Source organism: Carassius carassius, chromosome 33, assembly GCF_963082965.1.
Source record: "Carassius carassius chromosome 33, fCarCar2.1, whole genome shotgun sequence".
Taxonomy (NCBI): Eukaryota; Metazoa; Chordata; class Actinopteri; order Cypriniformes; family Cyprinidae; genus Carassius; species Carassius carassius.
This window is the reverse complement of record NC_081787.1, coordinates 22,705,787-22,725,407: the sequence shown is the minus strand read 5'-3', so window position 1 is coordinate 22,725,407 and position 19,621 is coordinate 22,705,787. Positions and strand designations below refer to the sequence as shown.

The following is a 19,621-nucleotide window of genomic DNA, read 5'->3' as shown; positions in this document are numbered from 1 at the left end:
CAATCGTGTCACTGGTCAGGGAGTTGTGGCCAATGGGAGAGCAGCTCATCATCACATTGAGCAGCAACCACCCACTCCAGCCTCATACTGATACAGTTTCAAGAGTGGTTGCCTGGTAACCGCATCTGTCTGTGAGAGCAGAGCATGAGTCTGGGAGGAAACATGAGGCATTGCAACGGTTACATAAAGATGTGAGAAACCTCAAGAATATTCTGTAGACAGACAAAATGCACATAAAGAACAGCTTTTAGAGTTATTTTTGTGTACCTTTTGTCTCTAACAGATTTGACCAAAATTGACTTTAATGGAAGAAATAAAAAAATAAATTTATTAATAAACTATGCTATTAATTTCTAACGTCACCTATGTTCATGTCCATTGGACATTAAATGTGGCAACATTACTATTAAACTTCTCTTCACTTCACTTCACTTCACTTCACTTCACTTCACTTCACTTCACTTCACTTCACTTCAAACAAAGCAAACTCAGGTAATCCAATAAGCTAAAACACAAGTGAAACAGCATGCTGTGCACAACCAATACCGGGCACAGAACTGATGGAGGGAAGAACCATGGAGCAGGAGATGACTTGATGAAGGTGGAAGCCCAGAGCACAGGTAGTGCAAAGGCCCACAGTGGAATTGATAGGAGGAACCAGGATGGAGTTAGTGTCCTGACTGCCAGTGATGGAGCCGAGAGATGTGGAGACCCAGGCAAAGCTGAGGCAATGACAGGACCTGAGGACACTGCAGGATCCAGTGCCCTAGGCGGAGCTGCAGGGACAAGCACCTTAGGTGGAGCCAGAGTACCAGCCAGCTGTGAGGATGTCTATCTCAGGTGGAGCCGGCGTACTCTGTGCTGGATAGGATCAGCGACGATGAAGAAAAATCTGTGCAGGGAGGGATCACCAGAGGCACAAGATGATTGCCAAAATTTCCCTTCAGTGAAGATCATCTCCTCACTGACTCTGCAAGCTAAAAGCTGAAGATAAGAAAGAAGCTCAGTCTCCTGCTCACTGCCGTGAGAAGAAGCCACCAGCAGCAGAAGAAGCTTATCCTGTGGCCATTCGGATTTTAAATGTCCACTTCAGCATTTGTTGCAAAAGTTGTGCGGTGAGTGTGGCTCAGATGGGCACAGGATGCAGGCATGGATTTTGTCTGCTTATTCTACCTTGATCTCCTTTGCAAGTGGGAAAGGTTGTGTTATGAAGTTTTCAGCCTGGCGGCTTGGGTTTCATTTTTAGCTCATACTTACAGGAGCCCTCAGTAAAGGGGCTCCGGGGCTGGGCTCGCAGAGCGGCTTCATTGTTCCTTATACTTATAGCACGGTGTGATCTGGATGCATTCCCCATAATGTGTTAACGCAATGGGAGAGACCTTTCAAAAGGGTGCTCTCCAGTTACTTATGTATCTCGGTTGCCTGAGATAAGTAAACAAGAGTTGCATAGGCTGCCATGCTAAACGTGTGTCACTTCAGTTGAAAGATTCTGACGAAATGGCTTTCAGAGCCGATTTATATAGCAATTGGCTCCACCCCTTTTGGCAGGTTAAAGAACCATTATTTTGTGCAGCTACACGAAAGTGGTCAAATCAGGCTTCAGTATCAGAGTAAACAGGAGTTTCCTGTTTTTCTGTCACTGATTTCTTTTTATAATACAGCACTGTTTCGGTGACAACTATAAAAAAAAATCAATCCAAAATGGATGTTTGATTGTAAATATGTTGAACAATAGCCCATTACACTTTTGGCTTTGTCGGGGTAGTGCATACAGTCTGTTCACTGCCTGACCTGCACAGATAGCATAACAATAATTATAACTACACACAGACACACACAGTGTACTTGAATGGCTGATACTGATGTACTGATATATTAGCTTGCAACTGATGTAAGAAAACTACATTTTATTACATTTTTAAAAAACATTTTAAACTAACTTTATTTTGTGCCGTTTCAGACATGTTTGCTGCATGAGTTTCACTTAGGCTGGAGGGGAGGAGTCTCTTTCACGCAGATAAGCCTTCTAGATGAAAGTGAAAATAAGAAGATCGGACACAAGAGTGTAACACCAACATTAGGTAAAGCATGCAGTTTTATCAACATTTTGATTAATATGCTCAGATATTTTTCTCCTTTAGGACCTACATACAACCTGATAGCTCTAGAATGACATTTGAGCACTACACTCCTTGAAGATTATTTGTAAAGCTTGTGTAGGGTTACTGGCAGGGGCGGACTGGGACCAAAAAGTGGCCCTGGACTTTCTGGCCCACAGCAGCCCACCACATCAAAACGCAAACGCCCCTGTTTTGATGTAATTTATTTATTTGATATTTAAGTATACTGTTTGGGGATTTTAACCAATAGGGCAACTGATCCTCCATTGAAAAAAAAAAAAAAAGGTAACCTGCGTGCTGCAGCTGTTCATTTAGCGACTCCTAGTGAGCGATACATGTTCATCACGAGACAAACATTCTCCTAGAACTCACACTTTGCATTCAATTAACCAGTGTTGGGGAGTAACTAGTTACATGTAACTTTATTATGTAATTTAATTACAAAATAAATGTAACTGTAATCAGTTACAGTTACTAAGAAAAAATGAGTAATTAAATTACAGTTACTTCTGAAAATTTTAAAGATTACAGTGGGGATTACATTTGAATATTTACACACATCCACATACAGATGTAATTGATTTCTTTCCCAAATTGAACTGACTATTCTGAGATGTACGGCCCTATAATTTCCGCGATGCAGAAACACAGTCTGGTTAGTAGAATCCAGTCATAAAAACGGGATTGCTATTGCCTAACACGGACGGAATATGCCACATTGGACAAATATATCAAAAGTACACTTGCATCAAAGCATATGCAAAGTTTTAATATTTGCTATAAATTCAGAGACAAAGGTTACTGTTGTTAAACCATGCCACAAATTTACATATTTATTTATTTAAAAATAAATACAAATGGTTATCCATTTGCAATAATAATAATAAAAAAAAACCATGGTTACTGTACTTTTACGTAATAAAAGCAGTTAATTTTTGTGAGGGAAAAACATGACTCATGTTCAGTATTAGGATTTTATATTGTAGTGATGCACTCAATTTGACATGTAGGCAATTTAGAAAGTATAGTTTTGTTCAATCTTGAGTGTTAAAGTCATGAGGTAGATGGATAACAGGGCAAAATAAAGAGACTGAAAAGAAAAAAGAAATGAAGTGAAGGTGAAGTTCAGGAGAGAACTTTTAATTATTTTGCATGTCCCCAAACTAAAGATTTAAATCTTTTTTTATATCAGGTCCATACAAAAAATAGTGTTGTCCATGAATTTGTTTGTATGAGTTTGAGATTTCCCGGTCTGAAATTTTATCCCAGTCTGCCCCATGTGGAAATTAATGAAGAAGACATGCAGACATGTGTTCAAATTTGATCATCTTAATTCAAGTGATGAAGGATTGTAAAAGTCTGACAGTATTAAGCACTGCTGTAAGGTTAAACCTGAATGGTGTAAATGTTTGAAGATGATTAACAGTTGCAAGTAAACATTTATTGGAGATTTTGAAAAGTAATCAAAAAGTAATCAAAAGTAATTAGTTACATTACATTAATAAAGTAATTGAAAAAGTTACACTACTATTACATTTTAAATAGGGTAACTTGTAATCTGTAACCTATTACATTTCCAAAGTAACCTTCCCAACCCTGCTATTAACAGATGCATGAATATGCGGTAATATAAGTTCATGATCCGATTCGTGAACAGATTATTCTCTTGAGTAAATCTTTTAAAATAATCATTTATTTTGTTTAACGAAAACATTGTGGAAACCAGTGGTTCACAAACTGGATAGATCTGAGGTGCAGGGCTCGCAAAATCGCTAGCCCGACGTCCAGGGGCTATTGTGTTTTGCAGTCGGGCTCCAAAATGTATCACTGCTCTTCCCGACGGGCTATCGTGAATAGTGATTTAAAATTCGCGTTGTTCACTCGCTTGGAGGGGTGAAATGTATCGTAGTTGATCGTTTTCACTTGTTTCGAAATCTTGCTGATTCAACTTTTTTAAACAATTTGCGCGCGTTCGAAGCTTGCGCGCACTCGTTCAAAGCACGCGCTGTGAGCAGCATTTCAGACAATGCGCGTACAAAGAATTAATTCATCTTTTGGGTATCCTAACTTCTGAATGAATAAATACACACACAATTATTTCAAAATAATTGTCTCTGCAAGTATTCTCGTAAACACAGTTGGTTATGTTTTAAGTGAACGTATACAGTGGCCTGCTGCTCAGAGAAATTCGCTGTACCAGATGAATCTGTCTCTCTCTAAATTAGACGAAACCTAAACAGCTTGTTGGCTGCGCGATCGACTCACTCATCCATTTGCGTAGAAAAGAGATGTAATATTATGATTTCCGTCAATTAAAAAAAAAAAAAAAAAAAATATATATATATTTGTGTACCGGGTGGGCCGGCCCACATTGGCTAGCGGCCCACCGGGAAAAGTCCCGGTGCTCCAGATGGCCAGTCCGCCCCTGGTTACTGGCATAGGAAATAGACGTAGGATACAACACTGTTTAGGTTACCTATGTTTTTATAGTGTCAAATGACACTCTCTGTAAATTAGTTATTGAATCATTCACTCAGGTGATTAGTTTAGGAATACTGATTGTTTAGAGAGACTTTTTGATCGGAACCATAAGCAAAGTAAGCTGCAAATATCCAGTTTAGGGACTGAACTGATACATTTACACTAAATACTATAACCACAAAAAATCTTAAATGTCACGTAATGTCATAAGTCTTTTTGTAAGCTGTTCATTTACAAGATCAAAGTGTCTGAATGTGTTGATGAATCTAAACCATAAGTTTGCATTCAGTAGCCATTATGACTGTTGAGAGCCAAGCAGACAGTAGCGGTATTAACACAAACGTACGGAAGCCACTGGTGCATGCCACTGTGCGCATGAGCTTACGGAAATTAACCATGGTTTTATTGTAGTAAAAGTGTATAGTAACCATGTTTTGTTTTTGGTGTATAGATTACCATTTGTATAACCACACTTTCACTACAAATGAATGGTTGAACTAGCAAAACCATGATTAATTTGTGTTTGCCATGATTTAACTATAGTAACCATGGGTTTTTGGTTTTATTTGTGGTAAAACCATGGTTAATTTTCATAAGGGCAGTGGCACATCATGTGACACTTCCGGTTTTCGACTTTGGCATGCATAGGCCTGACGTAAAAATGGGTGCCGCCATTTGGAAATTCTATGGGTCTAGCTTCCGGTCTCATGCGTCCAGCTGTTTTTAGCTGTACAAAACAATCATTTTGCTGCTTGATATTGACAATTGATGTGTCCTATCATATTATTTGAATCTGTTATCTTAATTAAGAACACACTGGTTTGTACTGCAAACAGTCTTACAGTTTACTGAACGTTGTTATTTTCCTCATTATTTACCTATAACGGATAATGAAATGGAAGTCTGACCCATAGGCTTACTTCCACGTTAAGGAAAAGGGTGGATAGGTAGATGTTCCATACTACTGTGCCAAGCATGTAAATGTGTCCACCATCTTTAACGGTCAGCTTGACGTCATACACCATAATAATCAATGAATATTAGAAGATGCCAAAATCGTGCACAGCCTCTGGTTGTAAAAACTGCCCGGGTTTAATTCCCGAAGAAACAGGGTCACCTTTCACATGTGAGAATGTGTTGGTTTGTGTTTTTAAATGTATTAACTCAATATTACAAGTTTTTAATGATTGGTAACTTGTTCTTAAACAACAAGACGTTGAGCTCTCTCGGCCACCATACTCGGGGGTTCACAGACCATTGGCTGACCATTGGTTGATGGTGAATAGCCGCAATTCCACTGTCGGGCCAGTGCGAGCCAGTGTTTAAAACGGGCGGGGCGGGGCTCATAGCCTCGGGCCAGTAGCACCGAGGCCAGAATAGCGCAGGGTTTCCACAGTGGAGCCTGGCAGAACCTGATTTTACCAAGTGAGACATGTTCCTGGGACAACATCTTTGTTGTCTCTGGAACAACATTGTGATTAACCAATCAGATTTGAAGAGCCAGTTTATAGATTTTGTGAGGTTTACGCTTAAAATCACTGTTTGGTGCTTGTACATCAGTGTCATTCATCTATCATTTCCTCTGATTTTAGGGATTACTCATGGTTAAGGTTAGGTTTAGGTGTAGGGATATGGTCAAGAATATATTTTTGGAGTAAAATGTTGTTCCAGGGTCAACAAAATATGTTGACCTAGGAACACATCTAACTCAGCAAAATCAGGACGTGCTGGAGCCTGAAGCTCCGCTGCGCGTCACTAAAGCACGCCCTTTACACGCCTCTCAGGAACAACGTCATGCAACCTCATCATTTCACCAACAAAGAGAAGTTATCAGAAAACTAAGAAATAAGTCACTGGAACATGCGCGATCACACAGGAACATGTTAAAAGCGGCCATTTGTTTGCATGCTTTGTTATATATTCAAATTCAAAAGCATCGATGTTTTAACTATAGAAGTGATACATTGATCATATTGATTTAATTTATCAGGACTCAAAATGAATCACACATAAATACACTTATTTCTATTTTATTTATTTATTTTTAACGCTTATGAAAATAGCCTGCTTATTCAGTCGAGTCTGTTTCTGTTTATTTGTAGCCACAGTAGCCGTCACATTTAGAATGAATGAAAATATCTCTATTTTTATGAAAGCTCCCGAACAAAAAACATTATTATATTTTTTTATGATAGGCAACGTGGAGCTAAACTCTCGAGATGAGGCTTGTGACAGATAATATAAGTTACTAAATAAATACACGATTGTAATAGAGAAAGAAGCTGACGTCTGATTTCTTCAAGCGGTCATATTTACGTTTACTATTGTAATGTTAATGCCTAGCGTGCACAGACTTTTGCATCGCTTATAAATATTTCTGCCTTGTTTATTGATTATAATCCACATCGGATAATTTCAAACACTTGGTGCTAACTAAGAGTGAGTTTTGAGCTCCACTTATTTTAAAAAGTCTTTAATACCTGTGTTAAAGCTGTTATCTTTCTAAAATGATCTGCAGGCGCTGAGCTCTGAGAAACTCTAACGCATTCTCATCCCAAGGCGTCATATACTGACACTCTTGACATTTCGTCAACATCCTACGCATATGGCACCCTCTAGCGTCAATATGAGACACAGATTATGGGTTAAGGTTAGGGTTAGGGTTAGGGTTAGACCGCTAGGAGGCGCCTTCTGGCCCATTTTTATCTGCTTCTAATATTGACGCTAGAGGGTGCCATGTGCGTAGGATGTTGACGAAATGTCAAGAGTGTCAGTATATGACGCCTTGGGATGAGAACGGTCTGGAAACTCCGCCTTTTGTTCATAACTCCTCCTCTAGTCCCAGTTCGCCCGCTTTGGCCCAAGGTTTTCGTCGGGCCAAAAACCCCTGGCCGTTGGCCCCGAGGAAGCCTCGGCAAGGCACGGTCAAGCCCCGGAATTGACAGTGGAAACGCGACTGGTCCTGGCACGCACTATAGCACGCCCGGTTTAAGCTCGACAGTGGAAACACGGCTAATGACGTCAAGTTGACCCTTCAAATATGGCAGACGACTTACATATAGTGACACATAGAAACAGTCAAAGCCACTAGAAGGCAAGCCTGCAACCTTTAGCCAAAACAGCATAATGGCTAATGCTAACGGTTCTGGTTTGCCAGTACATGGGAAACGAGACCAGAGGCGTTTTTTTTTAATTTTTTTTATGGATGTCAATGGACATGCATTTAACCCATCCAAAGTGCACACACACACAGCAGTGAACACACATCCAAAACAGTGGGCAGCCATCTATGCTGCAGCACCCGGGGAGCAGTTGGGGGTTCGGTGGTTCAGTTCGGGGGTTCGGTTTAAGGCACATGTGATCCAAGTCGACCGATACGCTTTCTCCAATAGTCGGTGCCTTGCTCAAGGGCACCTAAGTCGTGGTATTGCCGGCACGAGATTCGAACCCACAACCCTAGGGTTAGGAGTCAAACTCTCTAACCACTAGGCCACGACTTCCCTTTAAATTAGTCAACTATCAGTGTACCTACAGTGTACCTTCCCCTTTAAGGCACATGTGATCCAAGTTGACCGATACGCTTTCTCAAATAGTAAGTAATACAGACCCTCTTATCTCCCAATAGTAAAGAAATTAACTCCCCCCTTGTCAAAAAGTAGTATACTTCAAGTTTATTTTAAGTATACTTAAGTGAAGTTCAAGTATACTTTATGTAGCAAGTATACAAATTTCAGTGTTCTAGTGGTATACTTGTAAGTGTACTGTTTCAATACTCCTTGGGACTAAATTGGCCCACTTTCTAGTATATAAAATTATACTTTTAAGTTTACTTTAAGTATAACAGTAGCAAACTTTGAGTACACAACTAGTTTACCTCTATGTTTGTAGTTTGTACTGCAATTATACTAAAAGTGAACTTGTAGGTACACTGATAGTTTACTAATTAAATACTTTGTACACTTTGAAGGATAGTCTCAGTAAACTAATAGTTTAGTAGTTTTATACTGCAAGTATACTCATAAGTTTTATTTAAGTGAACTTTACATCATACTTTAAGTATACTACTATGTCCCTATTTAGGTTTTAATTAGGTTATGTTTTTTGTTATATGAATATCTGAATATACAAAACATCAAAAATAAGAACAGGATATCTGCTTGTTAACAAAAACATTACATTTTAGCTTTATGCATTATTTTTTAAACACTTTAATGTGGGTAAGTTTCATAAAAAATAAAGAAATGACATTTTGAACAAAAAGCTGAAAAAAGACTGAATTTGATTCAGAATGATAATCAAAATGTAGATGGAGTTGATCAACACCCCGAAGCTTGACTGTAATTATTATCTCTTCATCAGTTGACATTTTATTCCATAACGTTACAGTTTTGATGCTGTTTCATGTCAGATGATCGTGTTAGATTACATGTGTAAGTATCTGTTGTTTCTTTTTCTTCTTGTGTTTTTTTTTTGGAAATTCTGTAAAGAAGATGTGTACTAGCGCCCTCTACCGTATAACAATGAAAACACGGATTCTAGGAGCACGACTATAGCTCAAATATTTTTTTACTTTTTGTAAGTATAAGTCAAGTATATTTAAATGTTATTTTAAGTATATTTCTGAGTTGTTCTGTCATTAAGTGTGTGTTGCACGGTCTATGTTATACTCCGGCTGACAGTAGCAGGTTTAGTAAATGCAAAGGTCTCAAAGACCAGAAATAAGCGTGCAAATACCTGCGTCGCCACCCGAAACTCACAGATGCTATCTTGTGCGCCTAGCCTAGGTAATAATCTGGCAAGGGGCCAGAATTGGGCACAATACCAACACTAAGCATTGTCTGATAAGAAAACGATTATGCATAAAGACATGATCCTCTCTGTATGTTAAAAGATGCCAAAACCCTCTGATGTGATGATAACCACGCCAGTATACCAGCAACAGCAGTATGAAGTCTCCAAGTTCCTCAAGACCAAGCCACTGGCTCTGGGGGTAAATCAAATTTGTCACGTTCTGTGTTGGTTTGTGTTCCTGTTAGTTTGTATGCTCTTATTTTCCCATGTTTCCATGGTTGTTTAAGTCCTCATTTACCTCTGTATTAAATGCACTCAGTTGTCTGTCAAGTGTGGTTTGTTTGTTTGTATAGCTGTTGCATTTCTGTCTTCTTCTGTGTTAATCTTTGTTATTTTGGTAAATAAACTAAGCTGCATCTTCTTCTTGCCTTTCCTGTTCAGAGTGTATGAATTAATAACAGGCACTATATCTTATGTTTTTGTCTCACAGATTTTGGAAATACTGATAACCTTATTGGCACTCGGTTTGATGGTCCATAATGAGAGTTTTTATGTTTTCTGGTCACCAATCATTGTAAGTCAATCGTTTCAATATCTTTACAACATCATACAGTGAACAACTACTGAATTCTGTTCCGTTTCTGTACAGTCCATTATAATTGGAGCCATAACAGTCTTGGCTGCTTACAAACGTAAACCACATCTGGTTAGTGTCAACTTTACTGTCTTAAGAAGAAGTAATACAGTATGATTAAGAAAAAAAAAACACAAGAGTAATTTTATTTATTTGTTTGTTTGTATTGTAGGTCAATATCTCACAAATGCTCAGCTATGTCAATTTAGCAATAGCTGCTTTCTCCCTCCACTCTCACATTCTTTATGTTTTGGTAAGTGGTTACATGACCTACTGTATGTGTGTGTGTGTGTGTGGCTGTGTGTGTGTGTGTGTGTGTTTGTGTGTGTGTGTGTGTGTGTGTGTGTGTGTGTGTGTGTCTAGTAGTGCTGGGTATTGACACAAATTTTGATTCAGTTTTGAATCACAAGGTTGCGATTCGTTAGCAATTCAATTGGATATACATTCAATTAATTAGGCACACTTGTTCAATTGCTCATTAACACAACTATCTAATCAGCCAATCACATGGCAGAAACTTTAGGCACATATGGTCAAGATGATTTGCTGAAGTTCAGACCGAGCATCAGAATGTGGTGGATAGTTGATTTTTTACTTTGAATGTCACATGGTTGTTGAAGTTAGATGGGCTGGTCTAAGTATTTCAGAAACTGTGGATCTACTGGGATTTTTTTCGCAACAATCTCCAGGATTTACAGAGAATTGTCCAGGAAAAAACAAGAAAATATCTGGTGAGCAGTAGTACTATGAGAAAAGTCTTGTTGATGCCAGAGGTCAGATGAGAATGGCCAGACTGGTTTGAAATGATCAGTAACTTAAATACTCATTACAATCAAGTTATGCAGAAGAGCATCTGTATGATAACAAAAAAAATTATATCTCTATATTTTCAGGAGTTTTGTCATTAACAGTAATTAGACTATATTTTGCTGAGCGTGTTATTATGCTGGTACTTTGGCAGATTTAGTACTGCCATGGACAGCTGACTCCCAAAGCTTTTTATATTCTTCATATTCTGTGTGGTGGTAACTGACTCTTCCAATAAGTTTAAATAGATTTTTACCTTTTATGGGCATTTTTACCTTTATAAAGCCAGTTTTTCTAACCTAATTTGACAGATCATTTGTGTCTGATTCTTAAATTTAATCAATAAATTCAAATAGTAAGATAATATAGGGCTGTTACCAATCAAATGAAAAAAGTATCAACAATGAAATTTGTATTTGCAATGCTGAGGTGGCACGGCATCTGCATCTGGTGGCATTTAGACTCAATCACATAGACTGTTTAATGCAGGACATTAATGCATTTAACCCGCAGTTACAATTGCATAAATAATTTTTTGATGTTTCAAAAATAAATATAAACCTAAAACAGCCAGTGGGTAGCAGCAAATGACTGCATGAGTGAGTCATGAGTCATTGATTCAACTGATTCGTTCAAACAGCTGTAATGAAACATGCATGTACTGAGTGTCTGTAATGATGAGCCAGAGATGCTCGGATCCATATGCAAAACTTCATTATAAGGATGGTCAGACAGGCAGTAATCAGAAGTATATTAGTAATCAGAAGTATATAATAAGTAATGGGCGTAACATTCAATAAACCAGACAGAGTGTCATCTCCCATTCCCTTTAAGAGTGAGATGCACTCGCGCCATGGCGGATCGCTATTTACATTTCGTTAGCCTTATAGCATAATTGCCTAAGTCATATTTCAATGTTTTTGGTAAACAAGAAAAAACACATTTTTTAGAAATCACATTGTTATTTTTTATTGATATTATAACAGTACATTCAACCAGATGTGTGAACAAGTATGCAAAAAGAAAAAGATCCATCATCAATTGCCTAACCAATAAAAGTGACTTAGGCAGAATATGCCATGACTTAGGCATTTTTTCTCTTACATAAAAAATGCAAACATAAAATAACAAAAGCTGTTTTACTCTCCTAAATATAACCAAGATGTGTAACTTGTAAACCCTAACCAAGTTGTTTCTTATTAATGTCTAACCTCAACCACTGTTTTCCTTTTCCACCCTTAATCGAAGTTCCACTTAGGTGCTGTGGAAACATAACAAAAGTTGTTTTACTCTCCTAAATATAACCAAGATGTGTAACTTGTAAACCCTAACCAAGTTGTTTCTTATTAATGTCTAACCTCAACCACTGTTTTCCTTTTCCACCCTTAATCGAAGTTCCACTTAGGTGCTGTGGAAACATAACCAAAGTTTTTTTTATTCTCCTAAATATAACCAAGATGTGTAACTTGTCAACCCTAACCAAGTTGTTTCTTAATGTTTAACCTTAACCACTGTTTTTCTTTCCCACCAAGTTCCACTCAGGTGTTATGCACACTCATTTTCACACTGTCTATTGATGAGGGAGGTTGTCATAGTACTGGTGGGCTACTCTTGGTAGTACTGTTTTCATTGCCTGCAAGTCATTGAATTTCCTGAGACTAATTGGCAGTTGGGCAGGAAAGAGTGGGACCCAGTGGAATGGTTCTTTGGGGATGTTGATTTGCTGAGGCAGGTCCTCCCATTCAGACTCAAAATCCAACTTGTACCGGATTCAACCATCAGCCAAGTAATGGAGAGCCCAGAGGCCATGGACTGTGGGGTCACCAACTTTCTTACCTGGTCGAATATTGACGTAGGCCCCAGATAACTTCATGAAGTCATTGTGGTATAGCTGGGTCAACTTGTATGGGGATGGATGTATTCGTGCAGTCTCAAAGATGACAATGTAATCACGTGGAGTATGAATATCTTTGACGATGCGCTGCTCAATGAGGCTTTGCATGGAGTCACACTCCATTTGTGTGTGGCCAGCAACCAGAAACTTTTGCTCTATGGTGACACCATGCTTCATGGCCAGATGAAGGTAGGTGTTGCTGATGGCACCACACCGATTTTGATATCCACAGCCATCACTCCAGACAATGACTTTCTCAATGTTTCCGTTGGCCTCTAGGATTGATTCGAAGTGTTTGGTCGGCAGATGGGCAAAAACCTCACTGCTGAGGGAGCCTTCATGCTCTTCCCAAGTGTAACAATATCCATCTTTGTTGTTCATGTTGAAGCAAGTAAAGTTTTGCATCTGTAATTTAGTTTTGTAATAAATTGTACTTGCTTTCGTCTTGGGGCACAGAAGAACGCATTGAAGGTCCATTGTCCACACTGAAAGTTTTTCACTGGATTCCTTTTTATCCTTAGCTTTTTCAGCTTGAGCCTGAGCCTTTAATTTCAAGTGAGTAGTAAGGGTATCCTGATCTGTATTTCCTACCTTGGCGCTGACACATACATCACACGGAGTAATTCTGCTCACTGAACACATTTCGAAAATATGTCTCACAGCACGCGCTCCATTTTCACCAGCAGCTTTCTGATATTCCTTGTGAAGATCACTTAGAACTGTTACCGGTTCCAGGAACTTCTTTTCCTGATAGGAGGGAACCTGACGGCAGTAATGGGATGGGACTGTAGGCAGTCCAGAGAGCCATTCTTTCAGGAAGGTCTGGTCAACATCTGATATGGGCACACATGGGCCAGTCTTGTTGATCTTGGGTTTACACGGATCAGTTTTGGATTTTAACCATGATCCAATGGTTCTGGGGGCGATGCCAAGTGTTGAACAGAAAAGATTCTTACACACAGGTAGTTTACGTCTATCTGCCAGTTGCAGGTGGTATAATAGGGACATTGTTCTCCTTGATGCAACACCACCTTTCTTCTGTTTTATGGGCACATTTTGGACTAGAGTCTGGATATACAGCTTGCGTGTCTCCCAGAAAGGCATGGACCAGAAATTGTTGAAGATATCTGTTCTATGCTCTTCATTCAGTAGTCTGTCTTCCCATGTTTTCTGCCATTTTGTTTGTATCAAAACTGCCTAAGTCAAAGAGATGACTTAGGCAGATAATGTTTTTGGATTCTAATAAGTGTTGTGATTGGCTAAGGACATAGGCAGAAAGGCAGGATGATGCAGCAGTGGTAGGACAGTAAAGTTAGGCAGATATCTCAATTTGGCCAAAAAATGACTTAGGCAATTATGCTATGAGGCTAACGATTTGCATTATAGATGTGCAATTGACAAATCTGCAGCAAATACCTGATGCTATCATGTCAGTATGGACCAAGTTTTTTGAGGTTTCTAGCACCTAGTTGAGTCTACGCCACAAATAATTAAGGCAGTTCTGAAGGCAAAACAGGGCCCAACCTGGTACTATTTTAGGTGTACATAATAAAGTGGCCAGTGAGTGTATATCATACAGTACATGGCAAATTTTCTCATTTTAAAAAACGTTCTTGACTAATATTGTTAAAATTAACTGATTTGTATACAAACACTTAAGTTATAATACTAACTTTATAATTACAATATTATATTATATAGTGCATATTATTCAAAATGCTCCTCTCTAGAGTAGCCTATATATTTTCTAGAAGACTTAACTAGTTTATGGCCATTGACATTTTTGAGGTAAACATTATGCACTATACTGTTTATAAGTTGTTTATTGGTTTATTGTTTATTATCTTTTCACACTTGAAACCCTAATTGAGTGATAGCATGGGAAATGAAAGATTTTTTAGTAACTTCAGCAATCTTTCAACATACCCTCTGATGTTCATTCATGTTTATTTTGTGTTGTAACTAAATCCCTCTAGATTAAAATGATTTACTCTGTTTCTCATACAAACTTAAATATAAGTGCTTGACACGGATAGTCTACAACTGTCACAGTGTCTGGGTTGTGTTCCCTGGGTTTCCACTAGGTGTCCTCCTTTCTCACGGTGTCTTTTCTTCTTATCACTTCCTGTTCCCTTATTTGGTCACCTTCCTCCTGTTTAGTAATTGATTGTTCCCCACCTGTCTCCTGTTCCCTCATTATCCTTCTGTGTATTTATACCCGGTCTGTCTGAGTCTGTGTTACGGAGTCCTTGTTTAATGTTGTGGTTAATTCATGTCCGTCATCTTGCCTTGCCTTGCCTTGCCTTGCCTTGCCTTGCCTTCGTGTCTTGTTTATGTTGGATTTGCCTTGTCTTCGTGTCTTGTTTATGTTGGATTTGGATATTCTGGTTTTGACCCTGCCTGGACTGTTTACCCCTTTGGATTACCCCATAACAAATATCATACCCGCACTTGGATCTCTCCGTGCTTCCTTGTATCACCGGACGTGACAGAAGGACTCCGTCAAAGCGAAGATCCAGCGGTATGTCTGCTTATGTCTCCTCCCCAGCCACAGAGCGGGAGAGGAATGGATTTGAGGGAACTCGCCTGGTGGTTTTCCGGGGGACAAGGGGAGGTCGCCGAGGAGGGAGTGGTCGAGAGGAGATTCAGCACCGCTCTCAACCATGGCCTCCCTTCGACCCGGGGCTCGTGTGGGATGGATCAGAGCCACCGTCTCACCATGGCGGACGGAGAGTGGAGAGGAAGCGCACGTCTGCCACGGTGGCGCCACTGCCCATGATTGCCGCTATTTCAGCGTCACGAGGCAGGATGGACGCCAACACAGCACCACAACACAAGGTGATCACCAGTCCAGCGCCACGGTGCAAAATGGCCGCCAGCTCAGCGCCAACGCCCAAGAAGGCCGCTGACTCATTCTTGGATTATTTCGCTACGCTGTCAAAGATCTTAGAGATTCCCAAGACTGTTCACGTCACAGCTGTTGAGCCAACGCCACAGCCCAAGATGGTCGCCAGCCCAGCACCACAGCACAGGATGGCCGCCAATCCAGTGCCACCGCACAAGATGGCCGCCAGCCCAGTGCCACAGCGCAAGATGGCCACTCACCCAGCGCCAATGCCCAAGTTGGCCACCGGTCCAGAACCACGGTCCAAGATGGCCGCCCTTCCCGAGTCATGGCCCAGAATGGCCGTCAATCAAGCGCCACAGCACAAGATGGCCGCTAACCCAGCGCCAATGCCCAAATTGGCCACCGTTCCAGCGCCCCAGCCCAAGATGGCCGCCAGCCCAGCGCCAATGCTCAAATTGGCCACCGGTTCAGCGCCACAGCCCAAGATGGCCGTCAGCCTAGCACCACAGCACAAGATGGCCGCCAGTCCAGCGCCACGGCACAAGATGGCCGCCAGTCCAGCGCCACGGCACAAGATGGCCGCCAGTCCAGCGCCACGGCACAAGATGGCCGCCAGTCCAGCGCCACAACCCCAGATGGCCGCCAGCCCAGCACCACAGTACAAGATGGCCACCTGGCCAGAGTCATGGCCCAAGATGGCTGCTTGCCCAGCGCCGCGGCACAGGATGAGCGTCTCAGTTGACCCTCCAGAGTCGAGTCAGGTGCCAGTGAACTCTCCAGAGTCGAGTCAGGTGCCAGTGAACTCTCCAGAGTCGAGTCAGGTGCCAGTGAACTCTCCAGAGTCGAGTCAGGTGCCAGTGAACTCTCCAGGGTCGAGTCAGGTGCCAGTGAACTCTCCAGGGTCGAGTCAGGTGCCAGTGAACTCTCCAGGGTCGAGTCAGGTGCCAGGGAACGCTCCAGAGTCGAGTCAGTAGCCAGTGAACTCTCCAGAGTCGAGTCAGGGCTAGTCACCGCTGATCCTCCAGAGTCAGGGCTAGTCACCGCTGATCCTCCAGAGTCAGGGCTAGTCACCGCTGATCCTCCAGAGTCGGGGCTAGTCACCGTTGACCTTTCAGAGTCGGGGCTAGGCACCGGTGATCTTCAAGGACTGAGTCAAGTCACCGGTGATCTTCATGAGCAAATACAAGTCACCATTGATCTTCATGAGCAAATACAAGTCACCAATGATCTTCATGAGCAGTTTCAGGCCAGCACCAATCTTCTGGAGTCCAGTAAGGACATCAGGGGATTACCAGAGTTTCGTCGTCCCGTTGGTCCAGCCGCACGGAGGTCTGCTCCGCCTTGGGGGGCTCTGGTCCTGACCACATGGCTGTGGTGGTCTTCTGCTCCGCCCTGGGGGCCTTCCGCCCTGACCACACGGCTGTGGGGGTCTTCCGCTCCGCCCTGGAGGACTCTGGCTTCGTCCACAAGGACGTGGTGGTCTTCTGCTCCGCCCTGGGGGGCTTCCGTCCTGACCACACGGTTGTGGTGGTCTTCTGCTCCGCCCTGGGGGGCTTCTGTCCTGACCACACGGTTGTGGTGGTCTTCTGCTCCGCCCTGGGGGGCTTCCGCCTTGATCACACGGCTGTGGTGGTCTTCTGCTTCGCCCTGGGGGGCGCCACATGATGTCCTTATGGATTTCTCTGTTTTTTTTTGTGTTTCTTGGTTTCTGTTATGTTTCTGTCTGTTCCCCTCAGTGAGTCTGGCCCTCCGTCCCTCCCCCTGAGCCTCCACCTGTCCTCCTCCCTCCTGGTCTGTGTCGTGTCTGGGAGCCGCTCCATAGAGGGGGGGTCCTGTCACAGTGTCTGGGTTGTGTTCCCTGGGTTTCCACTAGGTGTCCTCCTTTCTCACGGTGTCTTTTCTTCTTATCACTTCCTGTTCCCTTATTTGGTCACCTTCCTCATGTTTAGTAATTGATTGTTCCCCACCTGTCTCCTGTTCCCTCATTATCCTTCTGTGTATTTATACCCAGTCTGTCTGAATCTGTGTTACGGAGTCCTTGTTTAATGTTGAGGTTAATTCATGTCCGTCATCTTGCCTTGCCTTGCCTTGCCTTGCCTTGTCTTCGTGTCTTGTTTATGTTGGATTTGGATATTCTGGTTTTGACCCTGCCTGGACTGTTTACCCCTTTGGATTACCCCATAATAAATATCATACCCGCATTTGGATCTCTCCGTGCTTCCTTGTATCACCGGACGTGACAACAACAGTACAACAGCAGTGTCCTTTATACTGGTCAATTTAGATCTAGCACCTGGACTATATTGTAGTTCATAATTATTGTATCTCTATTAACTAGATCTTTCCGGATGTGACCTACTATGTCCTTATCGCCTGTGATATTCTGATCTTCATCTTCTCTCTTGCTATTGCTGTAACCTCCTGTTCCTGTTGCTGCAATCCAAAGGTAAACATCATCCAAAGAAATACAAAAATAAATGATCAGATGAGATATATGTATAATAAACATGTTGCTGGTTCTCTTTCAGTCAACCCCTGTCATGGTCAGTTATGTGACCACAGATATGCCTGTCAACTGCATCATGCTAATGGGTCAGCCGGACCCCTCTGCAGTGGTTCAGTCCGTTAATTCAGTCATGTACATGCAGCCAGCAGCACATGGCTTAGTCACACTTGCTCCTCTGCCAAATTATGGTTTTGTCCCCAATGCATCTCCACCAATCTACAGTCCAGTGCCAACTACACCTCCACCCAGTTACGACAAACTCCCAGATGCACCTCCACCAAACTTTGGTCCAGCTGCAAGTGCACCTCCACCAGCATATGAGGTAATTATGAGCATTTATGAGTAACTGTAGACCTACTACATCAGAAAAAAACTGTTGAAACACATCAAAACCAATAAATTATCTCAAACCTTCAATCAAATTTGCTTGCCAACCTGTTGCAAGTGCGATACTGCACAGCTCTGATGCACTGTGTTCTGTTATTGCAGTATGAAGATTTACAGACCAGAAGATGAACTAGATCTCAGACACAAAAGGGAATGTGTGAAGTTATGGTGTTGGATTATGGCGAATGGAAAACCAAAAATTATATTTAAGTTTGTAAATCAAATGAATGGGAAACATACATCACAGGATGAGAAACACATTTCATTAAGTTTCATTCGCCCAAATGTTTAATGTACCATTTGATATGATTTTACTGAATACACTGTTTTTTTTTCTTTTTTTTAAGTGCAGTTTTTTGCACATTAGACAGCACAATGGAAATTTTACTTGATTGATTCAAATCAGCATTTCTTAACATTTACAATCCTATCAAACAGTGTTCAGTGTGTACTTTTAAAGAAAAAGTTATCTTTAAATTTGTATCACTCAAACAAGTGGTTTGCACAGTCAACTTATAAATTTACTATTTATTAACCTCTATAATAATTATCTCTTGAAAATAGACTGACAAATGAGTTTATATTAAATCAGTTTTTAACCTGTCTTGCCACAAGAGGTGCTATTTCCAGCCCATCACAACAGACATTATTTCTAGCACAGCATGACCTGTTCAAAAATATTTCAGAAGATCTGAAAACAAAGCATTGCATATCCACATTTACACTTTACCTCAGCACTGAAGCAGAGGAAGATGGGTTTAGATGACCAAAATACTTAACTACACTGTGGGTCTGATCAGCAGCTCTTTTATTTTTTATTATTATTATAATAAAATCAGTACAAAAAATTTACGTTTTTTTTTCTCTGAATTGTGTGATATAAAGGCCTTATAGATCTAATCATGGGATCAGAATTGTGGTATAAAGAGCATTTACATTTTGTAGTTTTTATTCTGTGGTAGAGATAAGCTTCCGTATCACTGTGAGGACTAACACAGAAACAAATGTAATCAATATCATTTAAAAGCTAGATGTGCATTCATCAGAGAAAGAAGCCATAGGATGAGATTTTGTGAAACTCTGTACATTACTAAAATTGTTCTGTTGCTGTATAGATGTGGAATATTTTAATTAAAAAGTTGCTAAAGCATGA

The 19,621-nt window shown here is 41.0% G+C and overlaps 1 protein-coding gene across 4 annotated transcripts; it reads left to right on the top strand.

The window, feature by feature from the left end:
* Nucleotides 1-1,959: 1,959 nt before the first annotated feature.
* On the top strand, nt 1,960-19,262 carry LOC132114329 (protein shisa-5-like). Of its 4 annotated transcripts, none has more exons than XM_059522437.1 (8): nt 1,960-2,081; nt 9,493-9,591; nt 9,883-9,966; nt 10,042-10,098; nt 10,199-10,279; nt 17,914-18,021; nt 18,104-18,403; nt 18,571-19,262. In XM_059522437.1, the coding sequence occupies exons 2-8, from the start codon at nt 9,493-9,495 to the stop codon at nt 18,595-18,597; spliced, it is 756 nt and encodes a 251-aa protein (XP_059378420.1). In that variant the 5' UTR covers nt 1,960-2,081; the 3' UTR covers nt 18,598-19,262. The 4 variants fall into 4 exon arrangements, with proteins under 4 accessions (XP_059378420.1, XP_059378422.1, XP_059378424.1 ...); XM_059522438.1 differs by lacking the exon at nt 1,960-2,081 and adding an exon at nt 9,105-9,176; XM_059522439.1 differs by lacking the exon at nt 10,199-10,279.
* Nucleotides 19,263-19,621: the final 359 nt, after the last annotated feature.